This window comes from Amblyomma mixtum, chromosome 8, assembly GCF_055824585.1.
Source record: "Amblyomma mixtum isolate Tamu chromosome 8, ASM5582458v1, whole genome shotgun sequence".
Taxonomy (NCBI): domain Eukaryota; kingdom Metazoa; phylum Arthropoda; class Arachnida; order Ixodida; family Ixodidae; genus Amblyomma; species Amblyomma mixtum.
The window spans coordinates 76927321-76946375 of NC_143019.1; the positions used below are offsets into that span (position 1 = coordinate 76927321).

The 19055-nt window shown below is 45.6% G+C and overlaps 1 protein-coding gene across 1 annotated transcript; it reads left to right on the top strand.

The window, feature by feature from the left end:
* The first annotated feature begins 535 nt into the window (after window positions 1–535).
* On the top strand, window positions 536–9417 carry LOC149333076 (uncharacterized). Its single transcript, XM_089555977.1, has 7 exons — window positions 536–635; window positions 3929–4144; window positions 5048–5181; window positions 6074–6186; window positions 6615–6792; window positions 7673–7809; window positions 8905–9417. Exons 2-7 carry the CDS (start codon window positions 3956–3958, stop codon window positions 9330–9332), a joined length of 1179 nt encoding a protein of 392 aa, XP_089412103.1. The 5' UTR covers window positions 536–635; window positions 3929–3955; the 3' UTR covers window positions 9333–9417.
* The last annotated feature ends 9638 nt before the right edge of the window (window positions 9418–19055 follow it).

Below are 19055 nucleotides of genomic sequence, written 5' to 3' on the forward strand. Positions count from 1 at the left end.
CGCCTTAGCTGCAACCGGAACCTAAAAGGAGGGTATCAAATTTTAAGCGTAATCTTTTTCATACACTTTGAAAAATGCCTGCGTAGTGATATGAGAGCTGCAGATTGATCAATAGGAGCGTGCAAGATCTTGTTACATTGTGTTGCAACGATCTTGCACCTGAGTTATTGACGATCGAACGATGAAGAAATGTGGAGAAACAGGAGCCATTCAATGATTTCCGCGGTATGGCAGAGCTTCAAGAAACAAGGTCAAAAGAGAGATTTCATTAGCTGCCCTCTCAAGAGCCACACGAAATCAACAGGCAACAATGGCGACGTTGATTCTCAGAATCAAGGTCGTTAGGTTCATAACTGATACTTAGTTGCCTTTGATTAACACGAACTGCTGCAACTTTGTTACGAGTGCAAGCTGGCAGTAGGTTAACAGTTATCTATTGTTATTGCTTTGAAGGCAATTATCTCTTTTTATTCGTACTTGTTCTTTTCCCTCGACGTTTATCGCGCTTCACTCATTTTGTATATAAATGGGAAACCTTCGCCCCTGGTTTCATCGGCTTCTTGGTGCGAGCGCCTAGGCTGCTGACCGTACTGGAACCACTCGTCAGCAAGGCAGCCTGAAAGCAGTCCTGTAAGGTAAGCGATGCCGCCATATCCTTTGGCATGCCTACTGTAGTACAGTGCTCCGATTTGACTTCTTAGAATTTTTTTAGAGAGAGCCCTCGAGATTAGCGGCATAGTTGGAGCTATGTTCTGTAGGTCATAGGGTCCATGCGAACGCTTATCAAGTGGCACGTGAAAGGCAGAGACACGGGAGGGACATGAGCAGAGGCGGCTGAGGCGGGGGGGGGGGGGGGGGGGGGGGGGCGTAGCCCTGGCTTTATAAAGCCCACGGAAGGGCAGGTCAGGGGATTCTTTGTTTGGAGAGGACGACTGACGGCGGGAGTGTCTGCCCGATTGCTTCATATGTAAGTGTGGGCTCGGGCGCTTACGCCCAATTTCTTTATGCCTATTAGAACGGGTTACCATTGCCTAGCCTATAGGCCCTTCTTTTTTGAAACTCGCGTAAGCGTGGGCGTTTGTGTTGCGCTTTGTTTTGCGTTGCCATAATAAAGGCACCCTTTTTGTTGAACCTGCGTTGCATGTCGGGTCATTCGCCGTTCTCGAACCCCTTTGGATGAGCAGGCACGGCCCTCAGTTCTTTCAGTACGTAATTGCGAAAGCATGTCAAGTTCCGTTTCCTCCTCTGTTACTTAGTAGTGAAAATAAGAGTTGAGGGTAATTGGTGGTTGGTTGGTTTATGGGGTTTAACGTCCCAAAGCGACTAAGGCTATGAGAGACGCCGTAGTGAAGGGCTCCGGAAATTTCGACCACCTGGGGTTACTTAACGTGCACTGACATCGCAGTGTATACGGGCCTCTAGAATTTCTCCTCCAAAGAAATTCAGCCGCCGCGGCCGGGATCGAACCCGCGTCTTTCGGGTCAGCAGCCGAGCACCATAACCACTGAGCCACCGCGGCGGCAGTTGATGGTAATTATAAAACATTCCAATTGAATTCAATTAATAGTTAGTTAACCATCAACTAATTTATTATTAATTATTAGTCAGATACTAGTTCTTATAAATATCTAAACATTACATATTTGTTTTATTTGTTATAAATTAACTTTATTATTATTTTCATGTTTAGTTTAATTATGTAGGAATTACAAGTAATTCACCACTTTCGTGAATTACTCGGATTAATTACAGAACATTATTGTCTTATTATTTAATTAAATCATTCAGTAATTCGGTAATTTAAACGTTCCATTCAATCATTATCAATCATTAAAAATAATAATTGACCTCTTACTTGATGATCGACATTTGGTGAGGACACGCTCTCTCCACAGCTTGTAGTGACACATCCTGTCCACGCCACTCATGAGGCAATAATTGCTTTCACATAAAAATAAGTTTCGAGTTATGACAGGAACAAGTTTCACGAGATTGCTTCCAACTCTGCAGAATTAGGCCAGCAAGAAACAGTGCCGATTAGTGTTTGATCCAAGCCAGTTGCACCGGGAGTTTATACCGAAGCGAGGTGAACATGAGGGAGCACTGTATTACGCTGAAGAACCTTTAGTTTAATGCTATGCATGCGCGCGTGAATGGGGAATACAGAAAGAACATAATGCAGCCAAAGCCGATGTTGATTCACGAGCGAGTGGGATGAATAATTCGCTTGCAGTGGAAGACATTAAGGTGTGCATGAAAATACGAGCTCGTAAAGACGAGAACATATCCTGCTGCGCAATGCGCATGTCGGACAATTCATGTGTAGTCATTAAATGCAAGCACAGAAGCACAAATGCACGCTTTATGATTATTAAAAAAAAATCAGGGAGTGACAATGAATAAGTTTAAGCAGGAGCGAAGGAGCAGGGGAAGGAAAAGGGAGTGGGGACGTCATGCCTGGCGCCATGGCACTGCATCTGCTGCCTGTCACACTGGACAGCCGCCTTGAATGAATGAGCGATCATGCGAGGTGTTGCTTATGCGGACTCGCGGCCGGGTATGAGGAATGTCTACGATACACTCGTACTCTTCAGCCCACCCCTCTATAATCTACACCCCTACTAAGAGTTACTAAACACTGCGACTTGCGTCACCATTCCAAACCACCTCAGCAGTTGGTAAAATTCGCATTAGTAGAACGGTAAACGTCCGGTGACTATTTTTATTGCTTTTGGCACTTGACCGTACTAGCTTCAGTTGCTCGCGGAGTCCGTTCTTCAGGCTTAGATTATTTCTCATGAATAATAAAATTTTGACTGTGGGAATCCATGTTCTCCGGTCAAACCGGACACTTGAGATTTGTCTCTGATACGCCGACAGCACTTTATTCTACGGATGAACTGAATTACGGAGTTGTTGCTATAAGTATTATCTCGTTGAGTGCGCTCCGAAAAAGAGGAAACAATACGTGGCAATGCGAATTTCGGCTGCAAATTTTCTTTCAATTACAGTTCCAAATCAATTTGTTATTCAGCGCACTGAACCGGACTGAAAAATGGAGGTGTAACAGATGCGCGGGATGCAAAAATTATTAAACGCTAAGTTAGCGGTAATGACTGTTTCCGACCAATCGCGGCGGGAGACATAGGATGACACTGGATGCACACGACGGGAACCACAGACTGACGCGGGAGACACCTTGTGGCTCATTCACGCACTACTTTTCGCGAAACACACACCTTTACGTTTCGGCTGTTTTGAAGAACGCGTGCAGACGCTTATGGCTGTGTACAAACGTACCGGCTGCGCAAGACAAAAGTTCACGTTCTACTCGGTATATTCGACGATGTACGGTAAAATGCATTTGGGGTACTATATCTAATGCGAATTTCATAATGTCTTAAAGCGTTGCCTGAACCACAGCTTGAGTAGCCCGTGGGCAAAGGGCCCATGTGAGTCTTTCAACTTTGCAAAAGGCTTGGTTAACGTGAAGCTGCAGAAATTGCGCTTGAAGGGGATTTTCACAATATAAATGATCAAGCTTAGCCGCCCACTGAAATTCATTATTATTAGCACCGAAAGCTACGGAAAGCTTAGTTTGGAAGCTAGAAGGTGTCCGAGCTAGATGCCTACTGGACCAAAACTCGTTCTCACTGTTCCACTTGGAGACTTTGAGGTCTCTCAACAAGCGGGCGGGGAATGGTGCTCGCTTTTTTTTGTAAGCGATAACTCGTCGCATTAATTCAGTTTGTTCCAAGTAAACTTGCATGTTCCTTCGTAGTCAATGCGCAGTTCCGCCTTTCTATTTCATGGCCTGCGGTTGAAATTTTGTGATGCCATTTAAAAAACGTGCCATGATTCTATTACGATGCAGCTTAAAATTGCGTGATGATGGCCATCGAAAAAATGCTCATGTTACATTTTTCAGACGCCGTAAAACATACTGCCAGCCAAAATGGTGCTGCCTATCTTTGGAAAGGCACTCTTCTTTGCCATCGCGGCTAGCATGGGCATCTGGATGGAAGCGTACGTGAAGACCAACGTATTAATTCACGGAAACTACATCCTCATTCCGAAGAACCGGACATATCCACCCGAATTCGACAGCCCGGAGTATGGAGAGCACAAGTTCGTGAATCTTTCGGTAAGTGACTGCCACTAATGTTAACCGCCCAGTAATCACAGCGTGCCTGACATTGCAAAATCGCATATATCTGCAATCAAGCGACCTTCAGTGTTCGAGATAACCCTATTTCTTTAACTGCTAAGAAGAAATATCACTAGTATTACAGTATCGTATTTACGGAAGTAGTGTCCTTTATGTGGGTTTGTCAGATGAAAGACTGAAGGAGCGCTTTGAAAATAGCGAACAGTTACGACTTTTTATGACAGCCATCCCGGGCCAAAACAAGTAAGAACTGTATAGGGGAGAACACAAAGCTGGTTCCTGAGGTCATTTTCGCTACGTTTTAAATGGTGAGCTTTCAGGCAACCACAAAAAGGACAACAGCGGCTCGGTGTTCAGACATCGCTGCTTTTCTACGTCAGCAATGCTTCATTAACACTGAGATACCACATCGGGCAAGTAGGCATGAACTAATCGAGCTAGCATGTACCGTGGTAGATCATCGCCGCAAATTATCGTTATAATTTTTTTTTCCACGATGTGCTCCTCGAAACACAGCATGTGGTTTCACAGAAGTCAATTATTTCTTGATGAAGCATGAATGTTGCCCTGATCACTCGAGCTCCGTTCTACAGACACGCTTACATCTTCGAATGCGTCACATTGTGCACTATAAACACAAATGCATATATATGGGACTAAAAAGACAGTAAGCTGTCCATTAACGCACTCCTTCTTGGTGCGCGCGCTAGAGGACAACTTTACTTTTTTTTTACTTCTATCTGTTTAGAGTGTGAAAAAGCTCACTGGTAAAGATCAATTCATACCGTCATGAAAGAAGCAGCGCAACCTACCTTCGATGTATGTTTTTTTCTTAAATATCAAAAAACGCTTTCCTTACGCATATTTTCTCTTGTCTAGGACATCACAGTCCATTACGTTACCAGGGGCTGCGACGAAGAGGGCAACCGGCCTATGCTGCTCTTACTGCACGGTTTCCTCGACTTCTGGTTCATCTGGAACAGGCAGATACCGAGGCTCAGCGAAGAGTTCTGGTACGTGTAATTTTGTAAGAATTCTGTTAGTCTGAGCACGCAGTTGTGCGGAAATGAGGACATCTAAGCATAGAGCTGCCTGGAATGAAAGCTGCTTTTGCGTGGTCATTACAGCTATTGCATTACATTACTTTTTGTTAGAGCTTAGAGATTAGGTGCCATTTGTGGTTCACTTTCGGTAAGCCTTATTTTTATACTCAGAAAGCTGCCGAAAGAGGCTAAAATATCAGAAATTCATAAGATATTAGTCAAGTTAACAGCATTTTAGGAGGCTGGGACTTTTCTCACGCGCTGGGCATGCTGTCAAAAAAAAATAAAAAATAAAGAGGCTTGAAAGGTAACATATTAAGCAGGGTTGTCTAGAGATAACGATGATATATTTACCGAAATTTCTGATAATCGTATGCGGCGAATAACGTGATTGGCTTTGAGAGAAGTGGCCTAGGGTGTAAAATTTTAATCATTTCAGTGGGTGCGAAAATCTGTTTGGCGCATCACCAATTATTGCCTGAGCTCTTAGTGTTTTTGGGTCTTCAATTAGAGAAACACTTTGCTTTTTTCAATTTAAAGCGCTTTCGTATAGTGAAGCCCCGGCTCATATAAAATTAGAACTACCGTGATTGAAAGTGCGGCAAGCATCACCGGGCGTCAAATGATCTTTTGTGCGAAGAATATCGTCAGTGTGGAGGTTGGATCTTCGCGCAAGTGTCTAAAACGCAAGTAACTGCAATATTCAGTCACCCCCCAATCCCCCCGCCCCCCTCCTCCGCAGTCTGCTTGTTTCACATATATGTATTTTTTATTCAGATAGGAGCTTGTTTTTACCACGGTCGAAATACCAAGTGCGTCGTTTTTCTGGCAAGGACTAATCCATTCTGCCTGACCTTCACAGTGTTGTGGCGCCGGACTTACGCGGCTATGGAAACACCACGAGACCAACTGATACCGCCGAGTACCTCATGCCAAAGCTCATTGGAGATGTGAAAGGACTGCTTGAAGCTCTAAGTAAGTCCGCGCACGAAAAGGTGTTCCAGTAATGCGCAAGCACATCGAACAGAAAGCTCAACATAAATTCTGGGCTCGGCCCAATGTTTGTAGCACATGACTGCAGCTGCTATTTGAGGAGCATAGTTTTAATCCAAGCTTTGCCTATTTGCGCTCTGAGTGCCCCGTCAGTTCATAAACTTGCACGCAGTGTTTTACATGAGGGAGTTAAATAAGTAAGCATTTTTGATGTACTGTTTTATACATGCTGAAATTAGGGGAACGGAAACGTGATCACGTGGATATTAGCGGGCACCCGTGTATGGTAGCAATTAAATAAATAAATGAGCAATAACAAGATAGTTGTAAAAATACTACACGAAATTTACCGTAAGAGGACCCTGTGATGTTTTCCAACGCCATAACATTCTTCTTTTTTTTAACTGCAGACCCCAACCACACAAGGAAGGTTGTCCTCGTGGGGCATGACTGGGGTGGCATGATCAGCCTCTGCTTCGCCACACTGCACGAGACGATGATCGACAAGATGGTCATCATCAACGGCATGCACCCGCAGGCATTTCTGAAGCAGCTGTTCAAGAGCCCAACTCAGATGAGGATGTCCTGGTGGGTCAATTTCTTTTTTCCGTTTCTATGAGCCTGAGTGACTGGAGTTTCTTCACTGCACATTCTCAGTCTTATTATCTTTACCCCATCGTAATGCGCTGCCTTCCACATGTGTTACTACTGGGGAAACTAACGTGGCAAGTAATTTTATACAATGCAAGCCATTTAACAACTAGAAATAAACAAGCCGTAGTATTGTGGGGCGCGAAATCGTATCTTACGACCTAGGGCCTACGTCAATGTTCGATGGCGACTAAACGACCTAAGTCTGTGCTGCATGCTTTGCCTAGATGGCTTTCCATTCAGTTATCTTTTCTACAAACTTCCCTGGTAGGCAGAAAAAAGCACGGTAAAGACACCTCACGGAAGGAAACAACACTCTATACAAATGAATCTTACCGCCTAAGGAAGGTCGATGTAAAGAGCGAATGTTGTGCATGCAGTATGTTCGAAAGGGTTCTACAAATTTATTCTTCTTTGTTTGTGCGACCGATTCCCCTTTGGTAATATGGTGACGAAGTTTAGCAAGCTGTAAACTTCATACTAGGCGTGCTTTTTGATCTGCAGGCGGCAGAGTAGGCTTATGTGGGCCTCGACCTTGATAAAAAGCTGAGCTTGTTCGTTTGTAAAGAGATCGCGACTAAAAAATTCCAGGCTGCTTTAAAAAGCCGAAACCCATGATTTGACTACGCTTAGATAAAAAAAACAGGCTAAGGTGCCTTCTTTGTAAAGTTTTTAATCGACCTGGGCATAAGGAGCAGGTATGGTGAAATTTTATGAGACATCACTGCTCTCGAGGAACATTTGCATGGCTGTCAACAAGCGAAGCCAGTCCTGAGTTCCTTCAGCGGCGACTTGCTAACTCTTCTTGCATGCGCAGGTACATGCTTCCCTTCCGACTTCCTGGCACTCCTGAGAAGTACCTCATCATGAAAGACTTGCAATTCTTGGACAAAGCGCACAAGGGATTTACCGAGAGGGAGGAGTACGCCCACAAGTACATGTACTCGCAGCCAGGTACGTGTGTTAAGCCTTACTATAACTACCTTGTAAAGCTCATGCGTAAAAGAAAAACGAAATACCAAGCCATATTAGCATGTTCCCCAAAATTTGAATTTGGCTGTTCACTGCAGGTATCCCAATTTTTTCAGCGCGCATTTCAGAAGATCTACAGTAACAAGAGCTCTTCTGCTTCTGGATTTTGTCTAGTGCGGTCGGTTACGTCTCGCCAATGAGGTAGACAAAATACAGCTTACACCATCCACATTCGGTGCCTGGGGATATTTTTCGATTCGCATTCTGGGCCGACTTTCGAAGAGTGTCGAAGAAAACTGCGCACAAGTTGCTAGACCTTAATCAAGAGTCATTATTTAGGGGTTTCAGAACAAGGCGCAGGCAAGGAAGGGTAAAGGTAAATGATATGAGTGTTGTCCATATCTCCTCTGTATTGCGTTGTGGTAAATGCTATTCTGGAAGCGTGATTAAGAATCTCCTTTTCCGATCGAGAAACAGAGATGAAACGAGATCAGCCTGAAAGCGAAAAAATCAGCGCTTCGCCTCTAGTGACAAAACTATTTGCATGTTCCGTAAGTTCACGTTAAAAATTTCCGTTGCGCAATTTATTGCATTGCACAATTCATCTAGATCCCATTTAATATGACCGGGTTGCCCTTACGCAACAACTCTCATAGACCCAAAAGACGTCTCGTACCGCACACTGAACCAAAGAAAGAAGCCGGAAAGTCAGCTTAACACTGATACACTCTCTTAATGATTAAAAAAAAAAAACAGATGAACGAAACAGGTTATGGATGCCGCAAAACAGGATTTGGTTCAAAGTGCGATTTTCATGAAACTTCACAAAGTAAGGTCTTGCGATCTATTCTATTACTGTTTGTTTGATTTTTCTTTATCTTTCCTGATTCAGTATTGTTATTATTACCATGCTATGCTTCAGCCCTAGTCTTGAATGTTTTGTTATCTCGAGTCAAGCTTTGGTTTCATAAAGGGCCAAAAGTTTATCGATGCATTTTCTACTTCTTGCCGGTGTAATCATCTTCTCTTTCCGATGCAAGTAATACACCAGTATACAAAAATCCTTTCTGGTTTCAGGTGCGCTCACAGGCACGATCAACTACTACCGCGCCTTCAACAACGACAGCGATCAGTTTAACAAGCTGCCCTTCCGCAAGATCAATGTCACCACTCTGATCCTGTGGGGACAGCGTGACGCATTCATCACCACAGCCGTCGCTCGATACAACCAAGACTGGCTTGCCGACTCACAGCTGATCTACTACGAGGGAGCCGGACACTTCCCTCTAAGGGAGTGCTCCACACATGTGACAGGCCGCATCAAGGAATTCGTGAAGACCGGCACCGTTGTCGTTAACAAGGAACGCAGCTGGTGGCGTTGGTGGCAGCGGAACAGCGACGACCCCTGCAAGGAATCGAAAGAACCTTCGCGTCAGCAAGCGCCATCCAGCGGGCCTGCTCTGCTTCCAGATGACGCGGACCTGCCCAAAAATATGAAGGAATGAAGCGTGTGTGCTCACGCTTTCAGCAGACTGTGTTGTAGACAAGTGACCTGCTGCGGGCCGAAATAAATTTAGATGTTCTGTGCAAGTTCTAATTTCTGACAATGTTTTTTTTAGTTTATATTTCCTCTGCAAAGTTCTATATTGCAGAAGAAGAATAATATGGGCTGGTTAGTACATGTTGAGCACAGGTGTCTGTCTCGTTCTCTGTCCCGTCTTCGAAAAAAAATTAGCTGAGGTTTAGCTCTGGTTAAACCGGGTAAGTTGCGTAAGCAGCGTGAAGCCTGGTGGAGCGCGGCTGAAACGGTTGCTATGGCAACGGCGCTCCATCTGTTTCACCTCGCTGCGGATAAAGGTAGACCGTGGCCACCGCCGGGAGGTACGCGAAGCTCGAAACTTGGCGCAGTATTGCTTACGCAATAAAAGCGCTGCTACTTCTTTTCTGTCATATAAGATATCAGTATAATCCATCAGCCAGCGACTCTTTGGCTCTCTTTTCGCGCTGTGTTCTTTCATTTCATCTCACGGGTCACTAAAGGTTATTAAAAGACTGCAATGGCTGCATTGGAAGTTTGATTTCATGGGCGTGGAAAGAAAAAAGAAATGCTCTTTTATTGACAAGAACGTCATTTCTGAACATGATCTGTGCCGTGATGACTCAGCTGGTCCACCATATTTGAAAATTTCATGATCTTCTCGCTGAAGTAAGCATTTCTCAAAGGCAGCGAAATATGAAGTGCATCAGATGAGGGCCTCCTGCAACTAAGAAAGGTACTTAATTTTTTGAAGAAAATAAAACTGGCCTCAATACAAGGAAGGGGGGGGGGGAGAGAAGCTTTTCAATCGAAAAACAGAATTCAGCTGGCGTTTAAATTCCATGACTTGAATTCGCTGAATCCCTTCCAAGTGCAGAGTAACAAGTCAGTCCAGGGATTTGCCAAGGGCCCGGGTGGCGAAAAGCGGTAGGAAAAGGGCGGCGAAGGTTAGGAATGAATTTAAAATGCGACTTAAAATTAGATGGTTGTGTTTTGGGACGACGCGCTGTAAACACAAAATAACCAATTCTTTAAGCCTTTAAAACTTATTCTATAACATGAATATACTGTATGCTGAAGGTATTTTTTGTCCGCTCTCTGCAAGCAGTCCTCACGGGTGACTCCTTCGCTTCCCCAGAAAATCAGAGCTCACAATACCAAATATCAAAATAGCATTTAAGCTCTCTTACTAGGAGGCGCTCTTGCGAGGTCAGACATTGAGGAAGACAAACACAGCGCTGCTTCCGTCTTCTTCCCTGCCCGTCCTCGTCTCTACGCGCTGCTTGAACATACACCATAGTAAGACAGGTTTCCTCCTCATTTGTATATTTCTTCTTCTCCTGACTCAGCTAGACCCCATAGAAGACAGAATATTACACAGTGGCGCATTTATTTAAAATTGTTTACAAGTGCGGTGACAAAACTTTGCCGTAAGGGTGCTTGCCTGTCTGCACGGTGTCCAAAAACGTTCCCCTCGTCGTTTGCGGTCCCAGCCTCCGGAGCCTTTTTTTCCTATCATGCCCCGGCCCGGATGTTCCTCATCAGCGGGTTCTTGGTCTTTCTCTCTATTCTTCCGTTCTCAGCGAGCTCTTGGTGGCCGCTGCCTCCGCAGGCTCTTCCTTCGCACCAGGGAGTCAACAGACTCTGTGCATTCTTAGAAACGCATGGCTGTTGTGCAGAGTTCTCTTATCTTGCACACGGGCTGGCTTCGCTGGGGATGGTTGACGAAGTATCCGATGTCGCTTTGAGGGCCGCGCTTCCTGCAGACAGCGGCTGTATTTTTGCTCGCCGTCCGTACGCCGCCCGCCTGCAGAACTCCTCTCGAGTTCGGACCACCGTGCGCCAACGGAGCTTCTCCTCCTGGCTGGGCCGCTCTCGCTCACGCACACACATACATAACACGCAGAGCTCCATTCATCCGCGCGCACGATAACCATTAATACTGAGATGCGACTTCGAGAGCTCATGCCTCATCGTAAATTTAGCGCACTATTTGTTCATCCTGAGAAGAAAACCAAAATATTTGATATCTTTGCCGATCTGCTACTGGCAATACATAGAGCTAACATCTAAGTCCTTTCCTTTCTGCTCGGCCTGAGTAAAAAGGGAATTGTACTATTCGTACGCGTCGACTATCCCATCAGCGTAAGAAATGAATACTTTGCGCCAAACGTCAATATTCAACCTTAAAATAAGAGCAAAACATTTTATTAAATGATTGTAATGGTTGTCAATAACGAAGCACGGAATTCAATTGTTCAAAAGTTAAATGCACAATGAAAAAATTAAAAATAAACATCCGTATTATGGAAACCCAGAGATTCTGGACACGCGCATTGTTTTAAACAATAAGGTGTTAATGAATGCAATTTTTTCGCACATCGTAAGACTGCACCATAGCATTCATTATATCCATAGATCCCTTCTCAGAACCATTGCAGTTTTGTTCTATTTATGCTCAAAAATTCACCCTCCGCACTTGGCTTTCTAATGTAGTCTCAACTACTCGATGCGAGAGCACGACAAGCTTCAAAAGGAAGACTATGCTACGGATCCAAAGCTTAAGCCACTTGCATCAATATGCTCATAACTGTATCTTAGAATATTCCACAGTTTCCTCGCAATTAAAACTGATGTCAATGAAAGCTGGACTTGTCCCACCGAGAGGATGACGTCGACATTACTTAGAAGGACACTAACGACAAAACTGAAGTTTGCCTATGTCGATAATTTACGGTATTCTAATGACAAACACAATACTTCGACATAGAATGGCGCTTTTATAGGCTAAGGCTATTCTTGCTCTTCATAAACGGAATATTTCTGTTAATTTTAAATTGCATGCAGATGATTGTGTCCTTTACAACAATATAACGATGTTCAGGTCAAACAACGATTAAATAACGAGTATTCAAAAGTTATAGCGTAGTGTGAAGAGTGGCAAATGACAATTAACTTTGAAAAGACAGTTTTCATGCGAATCACTCAGAAGAAAAGTCTCCTCATGTTCCAGTACAGCACTAGCAAAATCAATGTTCCAGAAGTAATGCATTACAAATAGCTCGGTATCTCGATCACTAACAATTACAAAACACATCGGCAGTCCTAATGCCCTCCCTAAATTGTCTTTTAGATGGTCTCTAAAATCAGCAACACCAACTGTACGATCTCTTGCATACACAACCATAACCCCTCGAACAACTCAATATGTCGTCATAACGTGGGACCCGTTAATAGCATAGAATATCAACAAACTTCAACGCATCCAACGAAAAGAAGCAAGGTTTATTTTCAACAAATACGGTCGTGTTTCAACCACTGGCCTGCTTCAACAGGTCTGTTCGATTCAGAACTGGTTCTCTGCACTAATTCTGAAAAAGTTCCAGTGGTGCCGGCGCGGTGCAATTCCAGTTTCTTGGTGCAGGTGCAACGCTTCAGCAGCGTGACAAATCACTGGTGCGGAGATTTTCAATCGAGCGCGTGCACGCACAGGCCTTGTCGTCTGCTATCCGGTTCTCGTCCGTCGTGGTGTGTTGTGTTGCGGTGCGTCGCGTCTGTTTTTCGTGCCTCATGGAGTCATGGACTACGACATCGCCGAATCCACTTTTATGGAATTTTCTGAGTCGTCAGACAGCGAAGATGAGGAAGCCGACGTGGTGCTTTCTTTTGCAGCAACACAGTTCGGACAGACCGCAACAGAATCCTCAACCACTACGAAAGCGTAGTAGCTAGTTATTTCAGCTTCGAATTCAAGACGCTGTTCAGGCTGTCGCGAGAAACGGGAAAAACTTTCTTTAGTTGGCCATTGATGTTAACAAACAAAACGTCGGCTGCGCGCGTCGTCTGCTTACGCCGTCAAACACGTGCACCACTATCCTGCACCTCCGTCTCCGAGGGTGCCGCGGTTCTTTGCACCGAAGCGGCACCACGACTGCACCAAAATCAATCGCGGATGGTGGTGCAGGCGGCGCTGGGAATCGAGCGCTTTGGTGCAGCGCACCGTGAACCGGTTCCGACGGTGCAGAGAACCACGGCTGAATCGAATGCAGCTAACAATGTGCCTTCGCGTCGATAAGTGAGAGGCATTGCATATGTAGGATGAAGACTTTTTTTTTTCAGTTGATAACAAGATGTTACATAATAAACTGAATGAACGGGCGCTCAGTGTCCCTTTAACACTGCTGCGAAGTGGTTAAAAAACTACAAAATAGCTTTTACGCTCAGGCAAGCCTTCTAATGACACACTCCAAAAGCACACTCAGCTATCACTATTCTCAAACGTTTTCATTAAGCGGTAACAATGCTAAACGTGCTTATTTTTTATTGCCATCTTTTATCGCTATGATGCGTAAAAGTGGCGAATACTTTTGACATTCGAAAACGAAATTTTTTAGCAAATATTAATACCTGACGATCATGACATTGTCAGTGCTGATCATGAAGTTTCACCTGAGATAAATACTGCATTTTGTACCAGCGTTAGAAGCGTACCTTGTGACGACTCCGCAAATACCCTGTTAAAATTACAGCAATGCGGCGAAATAATCAATTAGAACGCATACGTTTCTCCGGTTTACCAATATATGTACACGTATAGTCTTGGTCAGAAGTCTCAAGGCCAAAGCCTTTCCGCTTCAGCTGCATAACAGAGTCATTATGGAACTATTAAAGACCGAATTACCTTTGTATGTTTATCCCACTCCTGCTTGGGCCTTAACGGCCCGCAGTATTGTATAAATAAAAATAAAATAAATGCTAGCAGAAGGTTTCTTGCTGTGGTGGAGCGTCCTGACTGACTTGTGCTTTGGATGATCCGCGTCATGGAGCATTCTAGGATCATTCATTTCGTTGCAGCTGAGCGCTGTTACCTTAACACTTTTGACCAGGGCTGTGCGTATTCCTCGCAATAGTAGTACTCCGTGAGGCATGCAATAAAAAATATACCTTAAGCATATTTAGCTGTAGAAAGGCTGTCGCGCGTGAAAAAATTCTAGCATTTATATCGCTTTCTATGATATTGTTACGCGGCGGCCAGCCGAAGAAAGAGACGTGGTGAACCATGGCTATGAGATGATTTAATGGCCGCTGGCCTAGCACGGGCGCTCCGTCCCGCGCCACTGCCAGCTTCGTCTTCGTCACACTACCCGGGGCCTCCGAGCGATCGTCCCGATCGGTGACGAACAGACGGCGAAATGGCGATGGTCTTGAGTGAAGGATCGAACAATATGTAGAAGATGGTGCAGTGCTGGCCGCCACGATGAGAAAGATGAGAGAATGAGTCCCGGTCCACGAAGCATCCGCGCCGTAGGATGCCAGGAGCTGACGGCCGAGGTCTCTGGACGCACCGAACGGCGGGGGCAGGGGGGCGGTGTCTTCACGTTTCGGTCTTGGGTCAGTGGGGTCTTGGGTCGGTGGGGTCTTGGGTCGGTGGGGTCTTGGGTCGGTGGGGTCTTGGGTCCGTCGGGTCTTGGGTCGTCGTGTCGTGTGGTCCGGGCGGGGGACGGGGCTGGGGTGAGCGGCGAGGTCGGTTCAGGTCGGGCGGGCTGGGGCACGGCCGTGCGGCGCTGACCAGGTACTCACGGCCGACGTCCATGGCAGGCCCAGGACGCCGAAGCTCCGTGACCAGGATGGCGATGAAGGGACCCCAGCACCTCACACCAAATGTTACGCGGCGGCCAGCCGAAGAATGAGACGTGGTGAACCATGGCTATGAGATGATTTAATGGCCGCTGGCCTAGCACGGGCGCTCCGTCCCGCGCCACTGCCAGCTTCGTCTTCGTCACAATATTAATTCATGCACGAAATATTAATTGGCTTTGCTGTCAAGATTTCAGTTAATAAAGCCGCCCCATTCCTCGTCAGCTACTTTTCCAGTGCGATCTTTTATCTAAAAGCGTAAGGCAGCCCAGCTTTGAGTATGTATTTTTTTAAGAAAAAAAAGGCAACCATCAAGAACGCTGCTAATTTCAACGCTTGTTGGCCGCTTAACTGCGCCTCCATACTCCATATGCGCTACTGGGGAATGAGGCCGTTCAAATCCGCAGCATCTTCCAGATTCTGTCGCGCACGGTAAACGCGAAGACGAACACGATGGCGTTGTGCAGAATCCCAGTTCGCTCGGGTGGCACTGTGGTACATTGCCTCTCTCCTGCGTTTGTTTTGCCAAGAGTTTCACAACGAAAGTTTCCTTCAGCTGTACGCCTGCTGAAAGCAGGAGGCTAGGCTACCCAGAGCTGCGCAGTCTAACTCACCTCCGCACGAGCGTCGATAACGCCCAGACGAGCAAGCAGAGGCGCGAGCCGCCGCAGAGGTCGGTGATGCAATTAAGCAGCTATGTTGCGTCAGCCTATCAGACAACGCCCCGCTGCAGTAGCGCAGCAGGGTGATGCCGTCTGGTTGCATCGCTGCCAGCAATCCCTGGCAATGGTCCGGGCTTGCGGACTAAACGGTACAGCCACATTACAAAAACTCACTGACGGTGACTGCGCCATCTACGTATACCACGCGCCAAGAGCCATCCGCCAAGGGACCCTAACTTCTTAAAAGCTCGTGGTTCTGGACAACGCCTAATTGCCATACCTACCATCGGGGGCAAAAGCAAGAGATCCCCCCTCTACCTCGCCGCTTCACAAAACACTTCTGGTGTCGAGATCGGCGCACTGGGTACGTTTCGACACCCGAAGTTCTTCGTCAGCTGGCCCACCTAGGCAGATTGCCACGGTCGGAACTTGAAGTGGGGGGGAGGGGGGGGCTACTTCTTTTACCCCAGATGGTACATTAACCACTTACGGAGTGAAATTTCCTCACCTAGTAGATTCCATTAAGAACACACACTGCTACATCAGTTACGTTGCACTGAAAGTTGTGGACGGGATACGTTTTCTAAACAACTGCCTTTCGCTCATATGTCGGTGTATGCGCCTCATGCTTGCAATGAATGCGTTACAGATATTTTCAGTTGAATAATACAGAACTGAACTCAATTATACAGTCAGCAGCTGCCCTGAATTGTTTTTATACTTTTTTCTTTCCTGTATGTTTCTACTACACGTGGTGGTCAACTGGATGATAATATGGTTACGAAGATCAAGTTCCTTCTTTTCGTACTTTCTTTACCGGCTTGGCTGCGAGGTTATTTTGTGCCACCTCGACGAGAAAGGAGTTTTCGATCTTCCGGAACTCTTCGTCTTTTTTTTTTTTTTTCTGCCGCCGCGGTGGCTCAGTGGCTATGGTGCTCGGCTGCTGACCCAAAAGACGCGGGTTCGATCCCGGCCGCGGCGGCTAGAATTTCTTTGGAGGAGAAATTCTAGAGGCCCGTGTACTGTGCGATGTTAGTGCACGTTAAAGAACCCAAGGTGGTCGAAATTTCCGGAGCCCTTCACTACGGCGTCTCTCATAGCCTCAGTCGCTTTGGGACGTTAAACCCCATAAACCAAACCATAAACCAAATCTTCGTCTTTTCTTTCTTTTACTTACCAGATTGCGGTAATTTGCGCTGGCCACTATGCGGTTCTTTATTTTCTCTAAATAGTCCAGAAAGAAAGAAAGAAAGAAAGGAAGAAAGAAAGAAAGAAGGAAAGAAAGAAGGAAAGAAAGAAAGAAAGAAAGAAAGAAAGAGAGAAAGAAAGAAAGAAAGAAAGAAAGAAAGAAAGAAAGAAAGAAAGAAAGAAAGAAAGAAAGAAAGAAAGAAAGAAAGAAAGAAAGAAAGAAAGAAAGAAAGAAAGAAAGAAAGAAAGAAAGAAAGAAAGAAAGAAAGAGAAAGAAAGGCCTCACGAGGATGATAGTAGCAGAGCTTGCGAATGGGCCCTCAGTCAGGGCTGCGGAGGCTTCTGCCGACCTTTTGGTGATGACAAGGAGGGCTGCCTATTCGGCCAGGTGTGCACTTGTAAGCTTCACCTCCGACTACTCCAGGGCCGTATTACGCGGCGTTAAATGTTGGGGTATTTGGGGACATGCCCACGTGCGATAAAGAGCTTTCTCTCAGAGGGCTAGACTGTTTCCTGAAACACTGGAAAATAGTCGAAGACATCCGTATAATATCGTGGGCTTCATAGTCGCACACCGAGAAAACCTCAGAGGTTGCTTCCCCGTTCACTTTTGGCCCTCCTCTCCGTAATCGTAAGAGTGGTCACATGGTCTTCGTGGCATCCACATTTCTTTTGCGCAGAACATCAAGCCCCACGGAACTGGCGTGCGCAATGTTTTAGCTGCGTACCGCCCATCATACAAGCCTCAACATTCTTCTGATATGCGATCTAGCCTCGATAAGAGGTAATGCATGTACTTCTTTGGCAACTCCAATAAGAACAAAGACGATTGTCTCGAAAAAATTCATGGGCCTCTGGGGGATTTCCCACTCTATCAAGCGAATATCTTTGTACAACCATTTATCACCTTTTATGGAAGCGGGTCGGACTACAAGAAATCCACGCCCGGCACATTACCCTTGATATCCGCTGCCTACAGCATTGGATTATGCTATCCATGCAGACCTTTGTGCGCACTACCGGTGTCTTAACTTCCTCTCCCAATAAAGAGGCCACTGAGCTATCCTACCTAAAAGAAAGGGTTTCAATCAATTGTTGTGAATGCTGAGAATGGTCATCTATTTTATATTCCGGCTTGCCGTAGTTAATAAAATAATAATAATATTTCCACACTGCTGACACTCTGCCGGCGCCACCTGGTGGCCGAACCTTGTGTCTACCAGCGCATGGCCGAGCGTCGTCTTTGTCTTAAATGAGCTCGGCTGGTCGGCGAGCCTCGCCCCAGAAAACGGATGTGCTTCCCGCTTCTTGGTGCGTTTGTCGGTGACAACATTAAATAATGAATAAAAAATAATAAATGCCTAAAACGCTTTTTATAGATGCCAAAGAAATCATTATTTCTTATTGGTTTAGTGCACGCGTAAAACAAACGCAATTCGTGTAAGTGTAATTGTGAAGTTTCACTCACATCGCTAGACGTTGTTAGGCGAGTTGGTTTCTACGTTTTGAAATTATGAGAAATGGCTCTTAAAGGTAGCACACAGTAAAAAAAAAAAAACAAAGACAAGCGCTCGACCTTTCTTCTTAACGTGTGTCGTCTTTTAGCGCAATTCCTGGTGGATATACAAAATCAGTCACGTGAGTTGGTTTCCAACCTGAACCGTTTTGTCCCGTAAGGGACGAGTACAGAGGTCGAACAGCTGCTTATCTCAGCTCTGCGCATTGCAGAAACTCGTCTATTGAATACCGGAACTGTTACAACAGGTGGAGAAGATGATAAATAGGTCAACGCCGCTGATAACGTACTCCAGCACCTTATCATTACCGATTATTGTTCACGGATCCGGGGCCAAGTACCTATTCATTTGTCTATGCTATACGCGCTTACTGCACCCCAACCATTCAGCCACGATATTTATTTTGCGCATTAACTTTTATCTGCACTTTGATCATTTTTCGGTGTAACAGTTTGAAAGCTACAGGCAATGTCTGGTCAATAAGGGTGCGCACTCTTTTGTCCTGTAATGTTGCAGTCATCTTGCACCTTAGCGAAAGGCGATCGGTTGAGGGGAAACAACGATAAACGGGGCGTCCAGAAATTGGGTCAAGAGATGTTTCATTAGCTGCACACCCACCATCCACAAAGAATCGACAGGTGATTACTGCGACGAAATTTCTGGGGAACTAGGACCAATGCACTGATC